Source organism: Bos grunniens, chromosome 21 (genome assembly GCF_055505025.1).
Source record: "Bos grunniens cultivar Pamir isolate PY7600 chromosome 21, Bosgru_T2T1.0, whole genome shotgun sequence".
NCBI classification, from domain to species: Eukaryota; Metazoa; Chordata; class Mammalia; order Artiodactyla; family Bovidae; genus Bos; species Bos grunniens.
Window position 1 is genome coordinate 56356139 of NC_141185.1, and position 25535 is coordinate 56381673.

Here is a 25535-nt window from a genome sequence, read left to right on the forward strand (position 1 = left end):
TATATACCTATAGCTGTGAAACTCAGCAGTGCCTTTTCCCAAATAATTGCTTGGTGTTGGGTTTTTGTTGTTGGTGTTGGGTTTTGTTTGCTTTAGTGAGATATCATTTTAAGAGTCTGCCCTGGATTGGAAGGTAAGCAGATAGAAAATGAAAAGCAGTAAAAGAAAAAAAAAGAAAGGAAAAACAAAAAGCAGTAGTTTTTAAGATTGCAGAAGGAGAAAGGTGTTAAATTTTCTTTTGCCTTAAACATTCTGGGAAAGAATGTTAGGACTCGTTACTTGTTTGATAACCAGCAGCACAGAGGCCAAGGAGGAAATGGACTGTCTGCGGCACGTGTCAGCCCTTTGCAGTTTAAACTTTAGTGAAAGTGAAATGCAGCCATTCCTTGCAGTCATGAGATTATTATTTTCTTGCAGATCGAGGCGACTGGCAGAGGGAAAGAAAGTTCAACTATGGTGGTGGCAATAGCAATCTGCCCTGGGGGAGTGACAGGCACCATCAGTATGAGCAGCACTGGTACAAGGACCACCATTATGGGGACCGGCGGCACGTGGACGCCCACCGCTCAGGGAGCTACCGCCCCAACAACCTATCAAGAAAGAGACCTTACGACCAGTACAGCAGCGACCGAGACCACCGAGGGCACAGGGACTACTATGACCGGTGTGTGGAGGGCCCTCAGACTCTTGGCACTGACCTCTGCCTGGGGCGTTAGGTTTAGAAGGGAGGGACAAGCAGTGCACACTTAATGTTCTTCTCCATCAGATGCTCATTCTCACTGTGCGCCGGGCACGGTCCCAAGTCTGGTCCAGTGTTCTGCCATCACGGCGTCTTCAGAGTACTGGGGAGAAATAACGATGCAGCTGAGGCTGTGAGTGCCGAGGGATGGGTGGATGAAAGAAGGGATTTTTGAGTTTTTCCTGAGGGCTGAGGAAGAAGGGAGGTTTGATTTGGGTCGTAAAGAGTCAGTTAAGTAGAGAGAGATAGAATAGACGTCACAGGACCAGGGCAAGGATGGGCCCCTAAGATGAGCTGCCCACCCCGAAGATGACAGGTTGGGTGGTGGAGGGGCCTTGAATGCCACGTTACGTTACAGGTTTTACGTGTCATTCTTGGGGCCAGGGAGCCACCTGTGGTTTCATCATCACACTTGCGTAGGGAGAGTTTGCTTTCTTCCTCTGAGAAAGTCTAGAGAATGGGTAGCCATAAAATGCTAGAATCAGCAGTCAGAATGGTGACTGTACTAGGCTCTTGGCCACACCAGGCGGGACCCAGCCGGTGGTACGCCAGGAGCTGCAGTTTCAAGGGTCAGAGCCTGTCCAAGTCATCCCTTCTCTGCAGCCATTATATCATGTTCCAATGGGCCAGCTTCTGTAAGAGTAGTTGTGAGAGTTAGGAAGGGCTAAAGAGGTTTTATCTCTCTTTAATTTCAGGACTTAGCTATATTTTAACTTCCTAGGAGCTTCAGTTTCCCCTAGGCTAAAGACAGGCTCTGGCTGCACCTAGAATCTAACATAGGAAATGTTCATATGAACATCTCCACATCCCGCCTTCTTTTGGGAAGAGCTGGTGACACCGGGCTGCTTTAGGGTAGTAGCTGTGGCTGAGCAGCAGCTGCCTCTGTTAGGCTGTCTGTGCCCCTCGGCCCCACGCGTCTGTGCCTCTGTTAGGCGGTCTGTGCCCCTCGCCCTCACGTGTCCCTGTCCTCTTGTCTGGCTCCAGTGGGCATTTGCCCTGCGTTGTCCTGCGTGGCTCTGTATTTCCATATCGCATAATTTTTCTTCTGCCTGAAGGACTTTGGTTTTAGTGTGGGTCTGCTGGTGATAAATTCTTTCAGCGTTTGTATGTCTGAAAAAGTCTTTATTTTGTCTTCACTTAACAGAAATATTTTCTGCTGGGTATAAATTCATAGATTGACAGGTATAAATTTATAGATTGACACTTTATTTCAGTACTTTAATGATGTTCATCTACTTTCTACTTGTATCATTTCTGATAAAAAATCTGTCATCTTTATTCTTTGCATAATGTGTCTTTTTCTTCACCACTGGTTTTTAGCAATTTGATTATAATGTGCCATGGTGTATTTTTCCTGTTTTTCTTATGCTTGGGAATTCTTAGAGCTGTACATTTATCATTTTTTCATTTTTTTATGATTATTTCTTTGACTACTTTATTCTGTTCCCTCACTCTTGTGAAGATTCCAGTTAGACATTTGTCTCACAGTTCACTGGTGCTGTGTTTTTTTTAAATGATGTTTTCTCTGTTTCATTTGGATAGTTTCCGTTCCTTTTTTAATCATGTCTGTCTTTGACGTTTTGAAATCTGGTATACAATTTAAAAATGGTTTTCTATCCTTGTCTGCTAATTTTTATCATTTGGGTCAGTTTCAATTGATTGATTTATTATTGCCTCACTGTAGGTCTTACTTTCCTGGTTCTGTCCTTTTCCATTTTGGTTTCTTATGGAATTTTGCATATAGTTCCTTGAGCTATCCCGTAGGGCCTTGTTGCTTCTCTCTTGTGTGATAGCAGTTTGTGTCTACTAATCCCACACTCCCGATTCATCCCTCCTGACACCCTTTCCCCTTTGGTGACTGGAAGTGTTTCTATATCTGAGTCTCTGTTTTGTAAATAAGTTTCTTTGCATCATTTTTTAAAATTCCACATGTAAACAAAGTATATCAAATGATATCTTTCTCTTTCTGATTTAACTTCACTTAGTATATTATCTAGGTTTATCCATATTGCAGCCAATGACATTTATTTTTTTATAGTTGAAAGTAATATTCCATTGTATATGTGCACCACACCTTTTTTATTTATCTGTCCATGAACATTTGTTTCCATGTTTGACTATTCTAAACAGTGCTGCTGTAAACATAGGGATGTCTGTATCTTTTCAAATTAGAGTTTTGTTCAGATACATGCCCAGGAGTGGGATTGCTGGATCATATGGCAACTCTATATTAGCTTTTTGAGGAACCTCCATATTTTTTTCCATAGTGGCTATATCTATTTATATTCCCACTAATAATGTAAAAAAGGGTTCCCTTTCTCCACACCCTCTCCGACAATTTGTTATTTGTAGACTTTCTAATGGCAGCCATTCTGACCAGTGTAAGGTGGTACATTGCAGTTCTGATTTGTCTTTCCCTAATAATTAGCACTGTTAAGTATCTTTTCATCCGTGTGTCTTCTTTGAAGAAGTATCTGTTTAGGTCTACCCATTTTTAAGGTGTTTTTTGTTTTTTGTTTTTAAATACGGACCATTGTTTTAAAGTCTGTATTGAGTTTGTTGTGTCCTGGTTTTCTGGCCGTGCAGCACATGGCATCTTCGCTCCCTGACCAAGGATCAGATCTGCACCACCTGCATTGGAACATGAAGTCTTAATTATTGGACCCCCAAGGGAGTCCCTCTGCCCATCTTTCAACAGAGTTTGTTTATTTGTTATTGCGTTGTGTGAGCCGTTGGTATATTTTGGAGATTAAATCCTTGGTGGCATTGTCTGCTGATATTTTCTCCCATTCCATAGGTTGATTTTTGTTTTGTTAATGGTTTTCTTTGCTGTCCAAGAACTTTTAAGTTTGATGAGGTCCCATTTGCTTATTTTTGCTTTTATTTCTCTATGCCTGATAATTTTTTATTAGATACCTAGTTAAGTGCTGGATATTTTTGTCTTCCTATAAATGTTCTGGAGTTTTGTCCAGAAGCAGTTTAGTTACTTGGGAACAGTTTGTTTAAGATCTTGCTGGTGGGACTTACGAGGCAGCACTGGAGCAGTGCTGGGGCGAGGGCACATGGGCTTCCCCGCTGTGGCAAGGCCCCTCATGGCGTTGGACCAGTGCCCCTTGGAGCAGAGGGTTCCAGTCTGGTTGGTGAGAAGAGAGCAGGCACTCTCTGCTCCAGCCCTGCGTGAGCACAGGGCACAAGCATCTCTTGTCCTTCTGTCTTCCCCCGTGGCCCCTGGGTAGTTTTGGCACACATACAGCCTGAGCCTTATCCAGCTAGATACCCAAGGGAACACCTTTGCTGATCTTTGAGCTCCTTTCTCTGCAGAACTTTCTTCTCTTGCACTCTACACTTGAACTCCAGCTGTGCTGGTGCCCCCGCCCCATCTCAGGAAGCCTGGGCTTCTGCTGAGCTGGGTGCTTATAAAACTTACGTCATTCGTTTCTCATCCCACAGGGAGTGTTGTTCTTTCTTTCCTGACATCTGGTGTCTTGATAACCATTGTCCACACATTTTGTCCCTTTCTGACTGTTTGAGCAGTAGGTATCTTGGCTGGAACCTGGGCAGTCTGTCTCTCTTTCCCTCCCTCCCATCCTCTCCCCTCCTCCTTTTTTCATTCAGGTGAAACTCACATAACATAAATTACTTTAAAGTGAACAATTCAGGGACATTTATTTAGTATATTCAGTGTGTTGTGCAACCACCACCTCTGTCAAGTTCCAAAACACTTTCATCCCCTTAAAGAAAATTCTGGCCACTAAGTAGTCACTCCCCATCTTCTCTCTGCCTAGCTTCTGGCAGCCACCCGTCTTCTGCATTCTGTTTCTGTGGACTTGCTTAGTCTGGACAGTTTGCATAAATGGAATCATATAATATGTGGCTTTTATGGTTGGCATTTTCAGATGTTTAACATGATATTTTAGAGCTTCATTCACACTGTACCATGTATCAGTACTTCAGTTCTTTTCATGGGTGAATGATATTCCAGTGTATATATTAGGTGTATACGAAAGTAATTGTGGTTTCAGACTGAATTTTCAATCACTGTAACTAGGCTCAACCACATCTTTCTTAAAACAGGAACCATTACAATCAATACATGTTTTCCAATGAGATAGAAGTTTGTTTATTCCTGTAGCATAAAAGTCCGTGCTTTTGGGATTCAGTGAACTCTTGGAGAGCATTTTCTGCCTCCTGCTAGTTGTGGAAGCATTTTGCCAACAAAAAGTTGTTGAGATGCCTGAAGGAAGTGGTCGTCAGTTGGCGAGAGGTCAGGTGAATATGGCAGATGAGGCAACATTTCGTGGTCCATTGATTGAGCTTTTGGAAGCTTTGGTTGTATGACCTGTGGTCAGGTGTTGTTGTGGAGAAGAATTGGGCTCATTTTTCTGTTGACCAATACCAGCTGCAAGTGTAGCAGGTTTTGGTACATCTCATTGACTTGCTGAGCATACTTCTCAGCTGTAATGGTTTCGCTGGGATTCAGAAAGCTCTAGTGGATTAGACGGGCAGCAGACCACCAAACAGTGACCACGACCTCTTTTTGGTGCAAGTTTGGCTTTGGGAAGCGCTTTGGAGCTGCTTCTCCAACCCCTAACTGGTTGTCTTGTAAAATCCACTTTTCATCACACATCACAATCTGAGAAATGGATCGATGTTTTATAGAAAACCGGCGGTTGTTCTGATTTGTGGTCAGCTAATGAGGCACCCACTTACTGAGCTTTTTCACCTTTCCAATTTGCTTCACATGCCGAATGGCCACAGAATGGTCGACATTGAGTTCTTTGGCATCTTCCTGTATGGTTACCAGAGGACCATCTTCAGCGACTGCTGTCAGTGGGTCGCCATCCGCTTCCAGGGGCCGGCCCCTGCATTCCTCATCTTCAGCGATTGCTGTCAGTGGGTTGCCATCTGCTTCCAGGGGCCGGCCACTGCATTCCTCATCGTGGAGGCTCTCAGCTCCTTTGTGAGCTTCTTGAGCCACCACTGCGCTGTACCTTCATTAGCAGTTTCTGGGCCAGATGCGTTGTGGATGTGAGTTGTCTCTGCTGCTTTACGACCCATTTTGAACTCATTAAGAAAATCACTCTAATTTGCTTTTTTGTCTAACATCATTTCTGTAGTCTAAAATAAACATAAACAGCAAGTAATATGTCATTAGCAAAAAAACGTGAAGTGAGAAATGCACATTAAAATGATGTACAACACATTTATTTAAGAATGTATTTCCACATCAAATGGCAAAGTTCAGCAATGCAAAACCAGAGTTACTTTTGCGTCAACCTAATACATTGTCCATTTGGTTTATCCATTCATTCATTAGTGGACATTTGAGTTTTTCTGCCTTTTGGTTATTGTGAATAGTGCTACTGTGAGCATGGTGTGTGTTTGTTTGAGTATCTGTTCTCAGTGCTTTGGGGTTATTTACCTAGGATTGGAGTTGTTAGTCATATGGTAGTTCTAAACAGAACCACCAACTGTTTTCCACTAGAGCAGAACTATTTTACAGTCCCAACCGTGTATGAGAATTGCAATTTTCCCACATTTTCACCAACATTTATTTTCAGTGTGTTGAATGTAGCCATCCTGACGGTAGTTTTGACTTGCATTTACCTAGTGATTAATGCTCATTAAAGATGTTGAGCGTCTTCTCATGTACTTTGGAGCCGTTTGTGCATCTCCTTTGGAGAAATGTCTGTTCAAGTCCTTTGCCCATTCTTGAGTTGGGGATTGTTGTTGACTTTTACAGCTTCTCTGTTAACAGTATAATAGGCAGTTTGCCATAGTCCTGATTAAAAATCTTAATATTCTTCACATTGAGTCTGTTTGAAAGTAATTAACACTGCACTTACTGTTGAATATCTAGGTTGCTTGAGTTTTTGCTGTTATTAATAACTTGGAAAATGATTTCCGTGGCTCTTTTTCTCCTGGGCTGGGTGAGGAGCATGAAAGTGTTAGTAGGTCTTGCCAGTTTTCCTGAAGGGAATGTGAGTTTACAAAGCCATCAGTGAGTCAAGTTTGTGCTTGTTTCATTGCAGACTTGATGAGGCTCATGTCATTTCATGGGCTGTGTTTTGCCAACAAGTATAAAATAGCCCTTTGTTACTACTTTAGTTTGGTTTTGGTTTTGGTTTTGAGTTCTAGTAATGTTAGTATTTGCTCTGAGTCCCTGGAAGTGTCCTCCAGCGTGAGGAAGAGCCAGTGGATGACGGAGGAGGTGTGGGAATCCAGCCTTGGTCTTCAGCTGATTCTCTTGTCTCTATTTCAGGCACCATCATGACTCCAAGCGGAGGCGATCCGATGAATTTAGGCCTCAAAATTACCACCAGCAGGATTTCCGACGAATGTCTGATCACCGCCCCACTATGGGCTACCACGGCCAGGGGCCCTCGGACCATCACCGCTCTTTCCACACAGACAAACTGGGGGAGTATAAACAGCCCCTGCCGCCGCTGCACCCCGCGGTCTCAGATCCTCGCTCGCCCCCTTCTCAGAAATCTCCTCACGACTCCAAGTCACCCCTGGATCATCGGTCTCCTTTGGAGAGATCACTAGAACAGAAAAACAACCCAGATTATAACTGGAATGTTAGGAAAACATAAAGGAACGCTTGGAAAGCAGGGGAGCGCAAGCGTCATGAAGCACCTGGACGTCTTTGGTCTGATCCACAGGAGCCGGTTACCCAGACCCGAGAGGGTGTTTCTGGACGCGGGGCTGCCGTCAGCCTGCTGCTGAGGGGCACTCAGAGTGTGGGGGCCTTCGACTCAGTCCGGCTTTGATCTGGGTCACCCCCTCCTGCACTTGGGCACCCATCGCATTCCGGCCTGGTCCTGGCCTCCCACTCGGATGGGTGCCAGGAGGAAGCGGTGATGCTTTTGTCTACCAGCTTCACGGGCTGTTTCCCTGTGAAGGCAGGAGAGGTCTTAGAGTCGTGAATGTTTTGTTGCCCTGGACCTCATTGTGGGGTCAGGGAAGGCACGAGTGCATGAAGGCTGCTGGGACCCGCTGGACACACGGGGTCTGGTGCACTCTGATGAGACGGATGCTGCTGACGGGGTGAGGGGACACGTGGGTGGGGTCTCGCACCACAGGACTTGCAGGGGAGCAGGTACCCCCTCAGACGTGTCCTCGGGAGAAGTGACACTCGAGCCTCACTGTGTGACAGCTGTGGTGCGGAGGGGCGGGGGTGGGGAGCCACCTCCTCCACGGCCTCTTCCCCAGCAACACTAAATTTTCCCACACTGTGTGTCTCAGAGGTGTGGTCTCCTGCGTGGGCCTCCTTTACTGCCTGCACAACCCCCCCACCCCCATCCCCCAACCCCAGCCCCACCCCTGTCCCCGCCCCCGCTAGGCAAGGTAGTGGGTCCACGATGCAGTGGGCGGGGGCTGGCTTGCCTGGGAGTGGCCTTGAATGCAGGGCGGGGTGGGGCAGGGGTGCGTGGCCAGAGCTCCTGAATCCACTTCCAGGTGGGCTCCCACACTGAGTGATGATGACTGGAGAGGACGGGGAGGGAAGAGGCTCATGCCTGGCTGGGTGCTGGCGGCACCGGGGCAGGGCGCTGGGGAGGGGGGTGGATGGGTTTCCCAGCCTGCGGGTGGGGGGGTTGGTGGTGTGGTCTGGGCGGTGGTGGGTCACCATCTGCAGCTCATCTTGGTTCCCTTTGCACAACCTGAGGAAGGAGGATTCATGGAATCACACATCTGCCATTCCTGCAGTGGGTGACCAGATACAAATCAGTTACTCCCTGTGGTGAACATGCTGCACTGCTGGTTGGAGATCATTAGAACTGAACTCAGTATGGTTTTAGAATGAGGTCAGGCTAAGTCTAAACCTAAGTTCACTGTTGCCCCCAAAACTGGAAGCCTTCAAGGACAGGGTGACTGAGCTGTAGGTAGGAAGAGCTGGACTAGAGGAGGGGATGGGAGGCAGGTTAGCTACAGCAGTTAAGCAGCCTCAGAACTCCTGGTTCTCGGGCCTTCCGTTCTGTTCACCTTAAATACAACTCACCAGTATTGTTAGAGTATCCAAAGGCCTTTCTAGACGGAGACAGAATAACTGACTTGAACGTGCAGTGAGCCTGTGAGTCTCCCAGCTCAGAGCTGGTGGAAACCCTTCCCTCGGTGTACACAGGGTCACACTCCCCACACTAACTGCTCCTCTACAGGGGACTCCATGAGTCACCATCTACTCACTCGCCAGTTCCTGGGCAGCACCACTCACGCCTTTACTGTTGCCTCACACGGTGAAGCAGGGGCGGCTCGGGGGGGCTCGTGCTCTGTGCTCCCCGGAGCGTCTTTGGCTCACCTGTGCCGAGGTCCTTGTGAGAGGCTGGGTCCACACAGCTGGTGTGGGGAGCTCCGTGGGCTCAGCACCTCCTGGTCCACTTCTCCTCCTGGTATTTGGGGTCGTTCAGCTTGGGCTTGTAGAGCACCTGCCCAGAGCACTGCCTGGGGGACCACAGCAGAGCCCCAGCCACGGTCACCCCACCGGGGCCATGTCTGAGTGCTGTGTGGGGGAGACAGGAAACTCTGTCTCTGCTCAGGTTGGGTTCCCTCCCCGCAGTACTGACACTACCCGGGCCAGAGAGGAAGGGCAGGCTGGCTTGCAGGCCCCCGAGCCATCAACAGGCCGTGGGGTCCGCAGAGCAGGCCCCAGCTCGGCCTCCCCTGTAGGAGGTCGGGTCGTGACCCTTTGAGTTAGAGGGGCCAGGGGGAGGACTGGTGGGGCCTGCATTTCAGAGTTCAAGGTTTTTGGTTTTTTTTTCTCTGGAGTTGTTGATAGGAGATGCGAGTTATTCCCAAAGATGTCTCATCATGAGGAAAAAGGAGCTTCCTTTTGTTCACATCAGGACTTGTAGTGCCATATGCTGCCACAAAAGGCAGCATCAGCCAGATCAGTGTTAAATTGATTACAGAAAGTACAGTATCCTCACAAAAGCATCTGTTGAGGTGCCGGAGTGTGTGTGCAGAGTGGGTTGGTAGAAAAAGCATTTCCTCATAGTCAGTATGAATACTGTATGCTTCTGTCAAAACCAGAAATTTGCACAAATAGGAATTATCTGACTCGTGGATGGGAGAAGCCGCCCCCAAGTCTCTGAGGATGGTTTCCATGGAGACTGGCTCTGAAGGATGTAGTTACTAGGTAGAGCAGGGGCCGAGGAAGAGGAGAGTTAGCGCCACCAGGAACCTGATCAGGAGCATGGATTCACCTGTGTGCCCTCGTCTCCGCCGAGGACGCGGCAACCCCAGACTGGCCCCCCCATCGGCTGCTGCCCCGGGCTCCCCCTCCTTTCAGCCATTCCTTTCTCACACCCTCCGACGGGAACCCAAGACACTTCTCACGTCGTGCTGCAGACACTCTAACCTGATACCTGAGGGCCGCATCAGGGCGCATGCGCACGGTGCAAACGCAATCCAGTTACGAATTCACACAGCGACGCGGAAATCCTACAGACCAAAACCCACTCGTCAGCAGGAGCGGTGGGCCCCCAGCTCGTCTGGGGGCGGCCGTGTCGGCGAGGAGAGCCAGGCCAGGGGTCCAGGCTGCTTTAGTCCATCTGCGCCCCACTTGGTTGGGGACGGGTGATTTTTCTTTATTGTAAAATTGTGGACTTTTAAAACCTGTTGACTAAACAGTAATTAATTTATATTTGTGAAAAATGCCACTGTCCTAGTGATTTCTGATGTAAATAATGTTGTTTATATAGTATGTATTAAATTTTCCTACATTGTAAAACTGCTGTACTTTTGACTCTTGTATATTAAAAAGTGTTACTGAGGATTTTTAGAAGCAGGCGAACACGTTGCATTGCATTGGCGTGACCCGTGACCGGACTCACCTCCTCATCACGCTTCCTCCTGTCGCTGGGTCATTGGGATTCTTGGACAGCTTGTGAAATGGAGCTTTTCCCCTACTCGGGCCCCTGTTGTGTCGTTGGGTCCAGGACCTAACACCGCACGCAGGTTCTAGACTTTTCTCCGAGTAGCAGAGGCTGACAGTCCCTGGCCAGCCGCTGCTGTCCCCTTCCCTTGCCTGTGCTCGCCAGGGTCCGTGCAGGGCGGCTGCCCCCTGAGTCCTGGGTGGGTCACGCCGGGCGGGGGCCATCCCCGGGGGTCCCTGCAGCCCCCTGGAGGAAGCCAGACCGCCGGGTCTGAGCCAGCCTGCAGCCTCGAGGGTAATTTTACAGTTGGGCCGTATATTCCTGAAGGAGGAAAGAGCACTTTATAATGGAAACACTGACACGAATGTTAACGAGCGATTTGGCGCAGAGGCCGGCTCAGCTCCCGCAAGGCCCAGACGGAGGGAGGGTGGTACGGCGGTGAGACCATCTGCACAGGAGGCGGAGAGGCCTGCCAGACCCCAGGGGTTTCTCCAACACTTGGTGAGTTTGAAACCACACTTCAGCCGTCACGAAGGTCTTCCATTAACTCTCAACACCACTTAGGCCCGTGTGTCCGCTCGGAGCCTGGGGGTGAAGTACTGTGGCGCCCGCCCAGGACACGCTGCTGCAGGGGCCTCCCTCGCCCGGCTGCGCTGGGGTTCCAGCGTAAGGAGTGGGAGTCAGAGACTCGAGGAAGAGCTGAGGGTTCTTCCTGACCATAAACTTAACTCTCAATTGTGTTGCAACTCACAGCTTGCCTGGAACCGCTCTCGGAAACTTTAAGAACAAGTGCAATAATCAGCTTATGATTTACAATAGCAGCCAGGCTTCTAAACTGACCGCTGCCAAAAACGCCTGCCTTTTACTGGAAGGAGTAGTCTCAGGCCCCTCCCTGCTCCCTGGCAGGGCCCCCGCACGTCTGGCATCCGGGCAAGTCCTCCTCAATTAGCGCCAACAGAAAGGTCACTTACTGAAACACAAGGCCCCACAGTTTGCCAGACCTGCGGCTCCGGGTTCCAACCTGTGGCTCTTAAAGGAGCAGGACCAGCTGTGCCTGAGGCAGTTCTTCCATCAGGTTTTGAGGTTGGAGAACCGCTGGGCTCACCTCCCAACCTGCATTTGTTCTGCTTTGTGAAGTGGGAGGAAGATACGGCTCATCTGGATAAACATCTGTAGAAACCCGGGCCTGTGGGGCCGCCCCCGCTGCTGCTGGTGGGGTCCTGCCCTGGGCTGAGTCTTGGGGACTCCAGGTCAGTTCTGTGCCCCGTGACAGGACTTCGTGTGGAATACAGGCAAGTCCCTAACCTACAGACTTCTGACCTCCAAGATGGACAGAATGACAGCCACTTTCTGCAGCCAGAGCTGCCCCACAGAGGGTTCATACCTTTCTCTGAATTTCTTTTGTGACCCAAGAGGAAACTGTTACCAAAGCAGAGTCCCCACTGACCCCATGCACTGAGATGGCCTTGGGGGCAGGGGTGGTTTGGGGGTGGGCAGGAAAGCCATCCCTCGTCCCTTTGGCCCCTCTCTGTATGCTGTAAGACATGTGGCCTTTTCACCTTCATTTGCACAGGAAGCAGACGGCTCCTAGGGTAAGTGAGAACTCTGGCCATGGAAAAGAGAGAGGTTTGTAAGCCCTGAGGACCACGCAGAACAGTCAGCATCCATCAGTTCTGGGCTGGGGGGGCGGGGGGTGTGGGTCTAGGAGGGAGGGTTGGGGGGACCTAGAACGTAATGGCCCTCACCCTGGAGCCGACCTGACAATGGGAGCCGCCTGTCCTGAGAGCCCTGCAGGGGGGCCCCAACAAAGCCTGCTCTGCTCCGGAGGAGATTAAACACAGGAGGAAGGCCCATGGGGACTGGAGCCAGGTAAACACAGAGACAGAGGGCGGCTCCTTCAAGGCTCCCAGGCCGGTGGGGAGACAGAGCTGGGACGAAATCATGAGAGTGAGGTGCTCCCCTGAACCGGGCTCTGTGCTAGGCTCTGTGTCCCTGCCCTCTTTCAGCCGATTTCCTAGCTGGGGGTTGGGGCGGGGGGCACGCCCTGGACGAGCATTCAGGAGGAGGACGAGACGTCACATACATGCCAGGGAGAGAGACGGGGGCCCGAGACGGCGTGAGGGCCGACCCAGGGAGGCATGGGTCTGGGAGGTGGGCACACTTGGCTTTTAACCAGCTGGCGTTCTTGGGTCAGTTTGCCACCTCTCCAAGCCTCAAACACAAACTATGTGAGAGCCTCCGGCCAGGCTGTGGTGACCTGCATGAGGTCCCTGCGGGGTCTCTTGGCATCTGTGGATATTATCAAAGGGGCATGTTGGCACGTCCTGAGGCTCCAGGGTCCCTTGGATGCAAAGAGATCCAACCAGTCCATCCTGAAGGAAGTCAGTCCTGAATATTCATTGGAAGGACTGATGCTGAAGCTGAAGCTCCAATACTTTGGCCACCTGATGAGAAACGCTGACTAATTAGAAAAGACCATGATGCTCGGAAAGATTGAGACGAGGAGAAGGGGATGACAGAGGATGAGATGGTTGGATGGCATCACCGACTCGGTGGACATGAGTTTGAGTAAGCTCTGAAATAGATGGGGAAACAGTGGAAACAGTGTCAGACTTTATTTTGGGGGGCTCCAAAATCACTGCAGATGGTGACTGCAGCCATGAAATTAAAAGATGCTTACTCCTTGGAAGGAAAGTTATGACCAACCTAGATAGCATGTTGAAAAGCAGAGACATTACTTTGGCAACAAAGGTTCGTCTAGTCAAGGCTATGGTTTTTCCAGTGGTCATGTATGGATGTGAGGGTTGGACTGTGAAGAAAGCTGAGCGCCAAAGGAATTGATGCTTTTGAACTGTGGTGTTGGAGAAGACTCTTGAGAGTCCCTTGGACTGCAAGGAGATCCAACCAGTCCATTCTAAAGGAGATCAGTCCTGAGTGTTCTTTGGAAGGAATGATGCTGAAACTGAAACTCCAGTACTTTGGCCACCTCATGAGAAGAGTTGACTCATTGGAAAAGACTCTGATGCTGGGAGGGATTGGGGGCAGGAGGAGAAGGGGACGACAGAGGATGAGATGGCTGGATGGCATCACTGACTCTATGGACGTGAGTTTGAGTGAACTCTGGGAGTTGGTGATGAACAGGGAGGCCTGGCGTACTGCAGTCCATGGGGTCGCAAAGAGTCGGACAAGACTGAGCGACCGAACTGAGCTGAGGCTGCGGGGAACCGCACCTGGCGACCGCTCTTGGCCGGGCCAGCTGGGTGGGGTCCGCCTTGGCTTTGGGGATCAGCACCGGGTCTCTGCTGGAGGGTCCTAGTGACGCGGTTCTAGAACCGTCCTGCAGAGGGCAGCAGATTCCCACTAGAAACGGCCGGCCGCGCCGCCCCGGCAATGAGCTACCCGGGATGGGAAGGGGGTCGGTCCCCGGGGCTGTGAGCCCGCACCCGAGCCAGAGACCTGGAGGCGCCCTGTCCCTGCGGGCGTGTGGCGGGGTGGGGAGAGAGGAAGGTGCCGGCTGCAGGGAGGCGCGGCCTTGCCGGCCCCCACCAGCCGTGCCCCGCCACGGCCCATTCTCGGGCGGGCCTCAGGCCAGCCGCGCAGGCTCTCTGCCCCCGGGGTGGTCCGGCGGCCCCGCTCGATGGCCACCTCCCGCCACCCTGCGGGGACGCATGGGCTCAGCCAGCGCCAGCCTCTCCTCCCTCCCAGCCACACGCGGCGGCGGGCGGCGCCGCCCTGAGCCCCGAGGCCCAGGCATCCCTCTGCGGCTCCCTGTGACCCTCTCCTTAGCTCTAAGCTCGCTGGATGGGGTCCGAGGCCCTGCACGACCTGACCAGCTCTCCAGGCTCATCTTGGTCTCCCGAGTCCCCCCGGCTGCAGCCAGCCTAAACCTTCCAGCCAAAGGCAGACCTTTGCCCCCGCAGCCTCAGATATCAGCAGATTGGCTTCCAGCCACTGTTTTCCCTTTCCTCCCTTGTGGTTCAGCTGGTAAAGAATCCACCTGCAATGCGGGAGACCCGGGTGCGATCCCTGGCTTGGGAAGATACCCTGGAGAAGGGAATAGCTACCCACTCCAGTATTCTGGCCTGGAGAATCCCATGGACTACCGTCCAGGGGGTCGCAAAGAGTCCGACACGACTGAGCAGCTTTCACATCACTCACCTCCTGGTGCCTGACGAATCCTATTTCTCCCCAAGATGCAGTTGGAGCTTGGTTTTCTCCACTGCCTTCTCTGACCTGTTGTCCCGTTCCTATCTGTCCCTTCCCTGTGCCCACAGACGTTGGCAGAGCCCCCAGGGTAATCCATTGCCCCCACGTTGTCACTGCTGACACCCCTGCTGAGAAGCGGGGCTCCCAGCAGGGCCCAGGTCTCCTTGGCTTCCAGTCCTGAGCCCCGATTCTGCAAGGGCCCTGTGGGTGTGAGGCTTGGAGCTCTTTCTTGTGCAGTGCCCAGACAGGGAATCCCGGGAGAGGAGGCCTGGGGTGCCCCCTTCCCTGGAGGATGAGCGGGCTGGGGGTCAGACCAGAGTTCAGGTCCCAGTCGGCAGGCCGCCTGGACCAGGGGGACATTTACGGCAGACAGAAGCCAGTTCTGGGTGGTGGAACAACTTCCCCGAGGCTGCTTGGCCTGCGGCCCATTAGCTCTTCATTTGCTGGATTTTTAAGAAGGTCCAGGGAAATAACTGGAAGGGTAATGAGGCGATAAAGGCCTGGGGGAAAGATTGGTAAGCTGCCTTAGTTGCTCAGCCATGTCCAACTCTTTGCAACCCCATAGACTGTAGCCCGCCAGGCTCCTCTGTCCATGGGATTCTCCAGGCAACACTACTGGAGTGGATTGCCATGCCCTCCTCCAGGGGATCTTCCAGGCCCAGGTATCGAACCTGGGTCTCTCCCACTGCCAGCAGATTCTTTACCGTCTTAGCCACCAAGGCGGGGAGTATTAAGTACCAGCAATTTGCTAAGCATCCTCCCATCATAGCTCCTGGACTGGCTATGCTGGGCAGGCACATGGGTTCACAGTCTGCCGGCTGCCTTAGCCCAGGAGGGAGGCACCCAGGTCCTGGCCCCAGGCTCCCTGTGCTAGGCAAGAGAGTGAAGAGGCAGCGAGGTCTAGGGTAGTGGCCACAACAGGGAGGGGAGCTCCATGGGCTCACACAGGAGGGCCTACGGAGCGGGAAGGAGACCCAGGGCCCTCAAAGCAGCCTGGCTGAGAGTTTGGGTGCTGGTGAGACCACCTAACTTCAGATCAGGCTGCTCCTCCCGATTGCCATGACCTGGGCCCAGTGTTAACCTCTGCAGGGTGGGGACCAGGGTTACCTGTTTGATGGGGAGCAATGCCCGGCTGGGTTAAGCATCCTGCAGGGTGAGCCATCACCAATGCGGCTGGCTCCTCGGGGCGGCCTGGGTCTGGTGACCTGTTGTGAGGTCCAGCCCACTCTCTGCCCTCCGTACCCCAGGGGAGGCTGGAGATGAAGGCTCCGTGGGCCTCCCTGTCTCCTTTGGGGGCCACCTCTTCCCACACTGCTCTAGGCCCCTGTGGCCCCAGCCCCCTGCTCAGGGCCTTCCTGCCTCCTCCTCTGAACCCTGTCCTGGATCACTCTATCCCCTGCACAGAGCCAACGCCGCTTCACTCCCTGAGTCCTGGGACAGCGGATGCGGGTGGGAATCAGATTAGCCAATTCCTGTCCTGCTGGGTCCTAGTTCAGTGTTTCCCGAGTTGGGGCCTACAGATACAGGGAGGGTAGTCCTTTGAGATCTCTGCGTGCTAAGTCACTTCCATCGCGTCCGACTCTTTGCGACACTATGGACTGAAACCCGCCAGGCTCCTCTGTCCATGGGATTCTCCAGACAAGAAAACCGGAGTGGGTTGCCATGCTCACCTCCAGGGAATCTTCCTAACCCAGGGATCAAACCCATGGCTCCTGCATTGCCGGCAGATTCTTTACCACTGAGCCACCAGGGAAGACTTTGAGATCTCTAGAAGAATTTAAATTCCTTTATGTTTCCGTTTCGATGAACATCTTTTCAGTCATTAAGAAGGGCTGGAAGGAGAAAAGAACCTGGGACTTGAGGGGTGTATTGGAGCTGAAAGATCCACGCTGGCTCTCTGGTGGTCGAGGGGACTCACGCCCATGACAAGCTTCCTAGGGTCTGCAGAGTCAAAGGTGGGGGGAGCGGGGGGCGGATGATGGGCAGCCGAGCTGGCAAGACCTTGGCCCAGGCGGCCTGCCTCCGGCCTCCATCACATGGGGAGGGCCCACTTAGCCTCTGCGAAACATCACCCATTGCTTAAATTAATGCTATCCCATTGTGTTTTATTGGTCTTGTAGTTTTGTTTGGGCTTAATTAATAAATGTGTCTTGATTTTATAGTTGAGAGAAGCTATAATTATAAAGATTCTATCCCTACCTCATAAATTATCAAATGAACTTCAGCCCTGGAGGGGCCCGGGGAAATATTAGCCCCTAGAAAGCATCTGGATGTCATGTGTGTCTGGGAGCCCCGAGCTGGTCGTGACCTTGACTTGTGAGTGAATGAAGCCACCTGAGCTACAGGCGTGTGGGCAGACGCCCCCGTCTACAGATGGTGGTTACCGGGTGCCAGACTTTGGGCCTGTTGCTTTATTCTGCTTTCTCCTTTAGTCCTCATGAAATTGCCACGAGGTCGGATTTTCCCCCATTTTCCAGCTGGGGATCCGGAGGCCCAGAGACTTGGAGTGACTCACCCGAGATCACAAAGAGAAGTGGTGGCGCTCAGATTCCATTCCAGCTGCTCCTGCCTCTAAAGGCAGAGCTGGTTCCTGCCCATCCAGTGACCTCTCTGACTGTCACTCAAGTGCCTCCGACGGGTACTGTCTTATCCTCCTGATGGCCCTGAGACCCTGTCCGGGTCCTTCCCCAGGACTAGAGATGGGGGCTCGGGGCCAGCATGTGGCTGGCTCAAGGCCAGAGAACAAGGGAAGCAACCTGAGGACCAGCGCTGGGCCGTTTCCCCCGGCAGTTCTCATCTCCTCCTTGCAGTTCCATCCTCTGTGATCTGTCCCAGGTGGGTGGCCTGGGATCCCTGCTGTGTCCCCAACAGAGGGCTCAGCCCCAGACACGTCATAGGGTCTCACTGAATGCGTGTGGACTAAATGAAGTGTCCCGGAGCAGACATGCAGGGGACACGCCTACCAGGGTCTGTGCAGACAGGAGAGAAGGGAAGGTTAGACACCCCCTCCAGAGGGAGGGGCCTGGGCACTTCCTGGAGGGATCTACCGCCCACCTCCTCCCACCCGGGAAGGATGCATCAACTCAAGGAGGCAGATGTTGGGGCTGCCCTGTCCTGAGGGCCATGGCATTGACCCTGGGGGTTCAGACTCCCCAGCCTTGACTTGAGGGCTGCCTGCTCACCAGGCCCATCTGATGGAGCCCAGGAGTCCAATCACCTGAGCCTCAGGAAGGAGGCAGCTGGACGGGGCTCCTTGGTGACCCTCCAGTCCTTGGATAAGACAGTCGGCAGGGTACCTGGCATGCGGCAGGTGGCCCTGGCTGGGGCAGGGTGGGGGGCTCCAGGCTCCATGCGTTTGGGAGTGGGGTCTGCACTGGCAGCTGCAACAAGACTGTCCCCCAGCTGGGGGTGCTGATGACCGCCCCTGGACGGTGGTGACCCCGCCGAGGATCCACAGGTGCCTTTGATCCCAAGGCTCGAAGACTTCAGATCTGGGGGACCCTCTTTGCCTTCCTTGTTCTCTCCAGGGCCCATCGACATCCCTGTATGTGCCCAGCCTGCAGGTGAGGGTCTGGCCCCATTCCCTGCCAGCCCCAGAGCAACCAGAACCTTGGCTTGACGCCACCCCTGCTTTGGGGATCCTCAAGGGAGGGGCAGGTGGGTGGCATGGGATTTACCTGGAAACCAGATGGCATCTGCTTTCTAGGGCTCTTGTGAAAATGGTCACAGCAATTGTGAGTTCAGGGCAGGTGCAGAGGTTGGCATTTTGTCTGCAGAGGACATACAGTCATCTTCCCTTACAGGTGAGGGCGCCGAGGCTGGGAGCCATCCCAGGTCACCTATCACACAGTCAGGAGGGGACAGGGCTGGGGACTGTCTGTCCAGATGTCCACATGCCAGCTGCCATCCGGGCCCACCAACCCAAGGCACAAGGCCTGCCCTGAGCTGAGGGCCTGGCCCTGGGCCGGGTGGGCCTGGTCCAGTCAGCCAAACTCTGTTTCTGTTTCCTTTCCGACGAGCTGCGGACTGCTTCTCTACCAAATTCCAATCGCCTTCAGGGGGTCCCCCTTAGCCCGAGCCAGCTCACCCACATTCATAAAGTGCCCCAGCCCCAGAGACAGCTGATGCTGACACTGGGCTTGTGTGCAAGAGGAGCCTGGAGTGAACTTGAGACCCAGGCCCCAGCCTGTTTCCAGCAGACGATTCGGGTGTGTTCTTCCCCAGGCAGATCTGCTTGGCCAGACTCCTTTGCTTTGGCTACAGGGGGTGGCCTGGGGAGGGCTCTGATTCCTGTGGGAGGGAGGGACGAAGGGGACAGAAGTGAGTTCAAATGCAGAAGAATCCATGAGGCTTCCCAGCATGACTCTGGGTGAGGCTGGAGTGACGCTGGGGGACATGCCTGCCTCCACACATCATGCCTTGCACACCTGCTGGCCCATACAGTTTCTTAATTAAGCCCATCCTTCTGAGACCATTTTTTTAAATAGCCTGGGGAGCTATAGTACATGGGGTCGCGAAGAGTCAGGCATGACTGATGGATGAACATATAGTGAGACATGGCTGAAAAAAAGAAAAAAATGAAAGTGTTAGATTACTCAGTCAGCTCTGAGGCCCCATGGACTGTAGCCCGCCAGGCTCTTCTGTCCAGGGAATTCTCCAGGCAAGACTCTTAGAGTGGGCACCCGGTGCCTTCCCCAGGGGATCTTCCTGACCCAGAGATGGAACCCTGGTCTCTTGCATTTCAAGCAGATTCTTTACTGACAGAGTCATAAGGGAAGCCCAGTACAGCATGGCTACTGGTTACGAACTGCCTGGTTAGAGACCCGTCTCACCAAGGAGAACATAAGGTAGAGTGTTTGGTCTCTGTCGCATCCCCCAGCACCCATGATCATGGAACCCAGTCGATCAGGGGACACGCGCAACGGCAAAGGCAGGATGAGGGCCGTGTCTGGCGGCCTCTCTGTTCTGCCAGGGCGCCGGGACCCGTGTGCGAGGCGATTTATGAATGTTAGCTCATTGGATTTCTGTAATGGCCTTGGGAGGTAGGTACTCATAATTCCATTTTACAAATAAGGAATCCAAGGTTCAAAAAATGCAAGGGAGACCACACAGTCAGCGACGGGCAGAGCCAATCTAGATGCCAAGCCGGCCGGCCGCCCGGGACCAGGGCCACCCCCGCTCTGTGCCAGCCCGCCCCCACCCTGCACGCTGGCCTGACTCTGATGAGACCCCTCTGGCCTGGCTCCACTGCTTTTCCTCCCAGAATCTGCCCTCTTCGTTACGAACAACCCACGCTCCTTTGTGTTTAACGGCCCTTTCTCTCCTGTCTTCCATCCTTAGGAAGTCTGCCTCGCCAAGATGTCCAAGTTCCCGGTGAGTGGGGATGGGGCAAGGAGAGGGCCCGAGCTCTGTCTGCTAATGCATTTACCTCCAGGCGCAGGGCCTTGGAGTGTCTCTGCTCCAAACCCAGCCTGAGGAGCCAGAGGAAGCCGCTTCTTGGGAATCATTTAACTCACAACTCAGTGTTCCATATTCACGATGAAGTGCAAATTTCCATGTTCAGGAGGGCAGCGAGTGGCATGGTACTTGGAAGGAATTCCAGCTGGTAGAGTTTAAGGTCCTGAACACGTTCCAAACCAAGCCTCTTATCTGGCGACCGCCGTAGCCTTTTCATCTGATGGCCTGATTTTTTTTTCCTGATTTTTTTCTTTTTTTTCCTCTCTCCTGTGTGCCCCGGCTTCTTAATAATCTGTTCTTCTGCGTTGGCCGACTGCCAACAGCTCTTGGTGGTACTGCCTCCCCGCCCCCCCACCATTAGTGTTCATTTCATTCCAGTTTCTAGTGAGGGTGAGCAGCCTATCAATTTGGGCGGCTGGGTAACTGGGTAAGGCGTGTGTGGGATGTCCCAGCTTTTTTGTGTCCCTTCTAAGCTGGTTCTTCCTCCCAAAGCCCAGACTCCTGGTTCTCTCTGGTGTGCGTGTGCTAAATCGCTTTAGTCTTGTCTGACTCTGCGGCCCCATGAACTGTAGCCGGCCAGGTTCCTCTGTCCATGGGATTCTCCAGGCAAGAATACTGGAGAGGGTTGCCGTGCCCACCTCCAGGGGATCTTCTCAACCCAGGGGTTGAACCCGCATCTCCTGTGGCTTCTGCACTGCAGGTGAATTCTTTACCGCTGAACCACTGGGGAAGCCCCACCACCAAGCCCAGTAATGTGTGTGCTAAGTCGCTTCAGTCGTGTCCGACACTTTGTGACCCCACGGACCCTATGGAACCCACCTCTCTTAAGTCTCTTGCTTTGGTAGGAGGGTTTTTTACCATTAGCGCCACCTGGGAGGCCCTTGGTTCTCTCTGGGAGCCTGCTTAAATAAGCACGAGGCTTAGAAAGAGCTCCCCTTCTACTTCGGCTTTGGGGTGGTGTGCAGGCGCACTGTCTTGGTTGACCTCGCTCCCGCGCTTCCAGGGCTCTGCGGCCCGCTCCCCTCCCGTCCCCCACCATCTCACTCGCCCCCTCTGGCCTTAGGGCAGCAGCGGCACCAACGCCAGGCATGCGCTGTGCCAGGCCCTGTCCTTGGTGCCTCACAGGAACGTACTTGCTGAATCGTCAAACAACCCTAGGGGATGGGCACCCCCCACTTTCTAAGGGAGTTGATGGAGGCTCAGAGCGGTTAGTGACTGGTCCAAAGTCACGGAGCTGGCAAAGTGGAAAGGCTGGGACGTGGCCTGGCGTCACAGTGCAGCTCGTCTGCCACCTGGCCTTTGGTATAACGGACTGGCAGGGATTTGGGGGGGCAAAACACACCTCGGTGTACATGTTGGCCCTGCCCTTGCTAAGGAACTCTGGGCCAGTCCATCTCCCTGAGCCTCTTTTTGGAGTCTGTAAAATGGGCGTGCATTTTACACGCCCATATACACATCTGATTCACTGGATAGCTTTAAATTGGGATGAGACTATGTGTTTTTTAATAATTTTTTTTTCTGATAGGGATCATTTAAAAAATCTTTGTTGATTTTGCTACAATATTGCTTCTATGTTTTTTGGTGATGCTGTATGTCTTTTATGATGTTTTATGTTTTTTGGGATTTTAGCTCCCAACTAGGGATCAAACCTGCACTCCCCACACTGGGAGGTGAAGTCTGGACCACCAGGGAAGTCCCTGTGCTGCGCTGTGCTTGGCTGCTTCAGTCATGTCACTCTGTGCGACCCCACGGACCACAGCCCGCCAGGCTCCTCTGTCCGTGGGATTCTCCAGGTAAGAATACTGGAGAGGGTTGCCATGCCCTCCTCCAGGGGATGGTCCGACCTGGGGATTGAACCTGTGTCTCCTGCACTGGGAGGCAGGTTCTCTACCAGAGAGCCAACTGCGAAGCCCAGGGACGTCCCTGGATGCAATGTGCACACAGCCAGTAGAGAAGCTGGCCCCGGCAGGCTCTGATCCTCTGCTCACCGATGGGCCCTTGGCAGTGCCGTCAGCCATTACCTGGGCTGCAGGTGAGGGGGCACCTCTGGACCGGAGGCAGCTAGTCCCCGCTCCTGGGTCTCACACTGATGGGAGAAGCTGAGATGACTCCTCCTGGATCTCAGGCCAGCCCACCCTACCTCAGCCCAACGGCCCTCCACGTTCCTCCAGCACATAGTCATCTGTTTTGGGGATGATGCCAGCTTTGCAAGGGAACCTGGACCCCTCAAGCCCCAAAGACAGCTCATAGCAAGGAAAGTAATTTCAGAGAAGTAGGGGGCTTTGGTTGTTTAATTGATTCCTCTTCTGCAGGCATTCACAACACTCAGCTCTCTCACACACACCCATATGCTACCCACCACGGACACCCACCATCCCCGAAGGAACCAACGTCCGTTCAGAAAACAAACTCTGACACACAGTCCAAAAGAAAATAACAAAACAAAAAAACCCCCAAACTTTACTTGCATTTAGCCATTAATAAATAATTTACAGTATGTACACGCGGTGACACTCCACACAGGTCGCAGACGCGGGACACAGTGAGGGGCCCCCACTTCCAAGCAGAACGTGATCAAACAACCAAAATAAAGTGCTTCACTTTTTACTTCCAACATAGGGACCATCTAAAAACCAGCAGGGAGGGGCCGGGGCCACACTCCCGTCGACCGCCCGCCCAGCCCGCGGCTTGGCAGGGCTCCGAGGGGACCTCTTGGAGTGGGAGGCGGGGACCAGTCCGCAGCCTCCTGGGCCAGTGTATGAGAGGTCCCCGGGGTCAGCAGAAGGCGGCCGGCGGGGGGAAAGTGATGGGGGGTGCAGGGCTTGCGGAAGGGGGCCCTCGGGGGCACGGCCATGCCTTTGGGGGCGGAGCCCAGCCCGCGGCGGCCTCTGGGGGTCTCTGAAACAGCAGCGGAGGCGGGAGTGGTCTGGGGTCCTCGGATGGACAGCCTGGCTGACATATAGTGGGGAAGTCTCCGTGTGGCCGCGGGGCTTAAGAGGAAATCCGAGCCAGAGGGGACCCTGCCACCGATGCTAAGGGTTGAGATATCTTCCCGCTCCTCGCCCCGGAAGGCAGATGTGTGGGTGGGCAGAGTGGGGAGCAGGGCTCTGGGGGTGGGGGCAAGCGAGGAGAAAGCAGAGGATGAGGGCAGGCCAGCTAGCCCTCTCCGCCGGGTCCCCGGTCCACAGCCTGCAGCCCCAGATTCCCTGCCCACTGGATCTTACCACCTGCTGGGGAGGACCAGACAATTTAAAAACAAAGGTTCGACTTCCTAAGGACGGTAGACGGGAAGGGGGACGGAAGGACGGGTGGTGGGAGTAAGGGGCCAGAGCAGGTCATTGCTCAGAGCGCAGGGGGCCCGGTCACGGGGGCCTGAACCCGTGCCCAGTTGGGGGGCGCCTGGTGGTCTCTGCTGGGCTCACAGGGAGGCCACGGGCAGGAAGGCATGGGGAGGGTGCAACGTTTTGGCCAAAGGATTCCCCCAGTTTTCTACAGACGCCAAGCAGCGCCCTGGGGCGTGTCCTAAAGGCCCAGCAGGAAGCGATGCCCTGCTCAGGGGTCCAGCCTGGGCCCGCCCCCGCCCCCGGCTCCGTGTGTGCGAGTGTGTAGAGTGTGTGTGCGTGCGTGGGCGCAGGCGGCCCCGGGGGGCACGTGTGCAGCAGTCAGCCGGGCCTCTCTCAGTGCATCGCAGGGGTGGGAGCAGCTTGACATGCTGCCCTGTCCAGGGTCTCTGGCGTGGGGTGGGGGCTTCGCGTGGGGGCTGGGGCTCTGATCTGCACATTCACACGGTGGGGCGCGTGGAGACGGGGGCGGGGGGGGGCAGCTTGTTCTCTGCACAGCTGGAGGTCACACACGTCACAGCACCCGTCACCAGCACCCCCACTAGCGGGTCCCCCGGGGGGGCAGAGAGGGGACATCCCATGCCCCCAGCCCTCGCCAGCAGGCAGCCCAAGGCGGCGGGGACGTAACTGTCCCCCGTGGGGCCCACGGGGCCAGCAGGAAGCCACCAGACCCCGTGCAGTGAGGGGCCGCCCCCGCGGTCTGTCCTAGGCGGCCCCCAGGAGCGCGGGGAGCAAGGCCAGGAGCAGGAGGGTGCCGAGGAGGGGCCAGGGGGCCGGGGGTGGCCCAGGGGCGGCCCCCGCCCGGCCTGGCGGCTCCCGAGTCCTCGCGTACAGGTGCAGCTTGTCCTTGTTGGAGTGAAGCATCTTGACGTCCTCCAGGGCATAGTAGGCGGCCAGTGTGAAGTTCACGTCCCCCGTGGTGAGCAGGTCGAAGACGCAGGCCTGGTAGTACAGGTCCTCCACGGGCAGCTTCTCTTTGCACTTGGCCACGGCCGTCTCGTAAGGGAAGGTGTCCGGGGCTGGGGGCGCAGGACTGGCGGCCGGCGGCTGGGGGGCGCCAGGGCCCTCGGCCGCGCCGGCTCGGAAGGCCTGGAAGTCGATCTGCTGGTTGAGGGGGCAGCCCCGCAGGCAGAGGTAGAGGCCCTGGCTGTCGCGGTCCTCCACGGCGTTGACCACCTCTTCGGGCATGCGCACGGCGAACGTCAGGTAGCGACCCACCTGGCGCACCACGATGGTGGTGCCGATGTACTTGGCCTGGATCTCCACGTGCTGGCCCGACACCTTCTCGGTGATTTTCAGGCTGTTGGCCCCGTGCTTGTCCCCACCGTTCTTGGAGCCGTCTGCGAAGGCGGCCGGCAGCTCGTCCATCTCAGCCTGGTACACCTTCTGGTCCACACACTCCTGGAAGTTCTTGAAGATGATGGTGAGCTGTGGGCCAGAGGGTATAGAGACAGAGAGGCCTGAGATGGTGCTGGTGACTGCAGGGGGACGAGGCCCAGCCCTGGACTCATCATGACGCTCTGCACGGAGCAGACGGAAGGCCGGAGGCCCCAGGACGCTCTGGACTGTCCCTTCCCTGTTTTGGTCCCTGTTCCGTGAGACCTGTGCTATTATGCATTTAATATTTTTCTTTAAGACAATTTGCTTAATTTTTTTATTATTTATAAAGGGAACTTTAGAAACTACTTTTCTAAATAGAAAAGCAGCTCATTTACTATATGCAGAGGAGAATCATAAAACGACAAGCAGGGCTAATTAAAAATAAAAGGTCTTTATCCACTATGGTAGGTTGAATAACAGCCTCTAAGATACCATGCCCTAAACCTTGGAACCTGTTAAAATTCCAATACTTTGGCCACGTGATGGGAACAGCTGACACACTGGAAAAGATCCTGATGCTGGGGAAGACTGAAGGCA

The 25535-nt window shown here is 53.8% G+C and overlaps 2 protein-coding genes across 32 annotated transcripts in view; one reads left to right on the top strand and one right to left on the bottom strand.

The window, feature by feature from the left end:
• CHD2 (chromodomain helicase DNA binding protein 2) overlaps positions 1-10469 on the top strand; it is a 112101-nt gene extending 101632 nt beyond the window's left edge. For all 31 annotated transcript variants that reach the window (XM_086364778.1, XM_086364784.1, XM_086364791.1 and 28 more), the window contains 2 exons: positions 418-664; positions 7002-10469. In XM_086364778.1, the coding sequence (XP_086220904.1) occupies positions 418-664; positions 7002-7335 (581 nt within the window). In that variant the 3' untranslated portion in view covers positions 7336-10469. The remainder of the gene's footprint in view (positions 1-417; positions 665-7001) is intronic.
• A 12237-nt stretch (positions 10470-22706) lies between these two features.
• Positions 22707-25535, bottom strand: part of RGMA (repulsive guidance molecule BMP co-receptor a) — a 49887-nt gene continuing 47058 nt past the window's right edge. Inside the window, exon 4 of the mRNA XM_086364801.1 lies at positions 22707-25046. Coding sequence (XP_086220927.1) covers positions 24324-25046 — 723 coding nt within the window. The 3' untranslated portion in view covers positions 22707-24323. The remainder of the gene's footprint in view (positions 25047-25535) is intronic.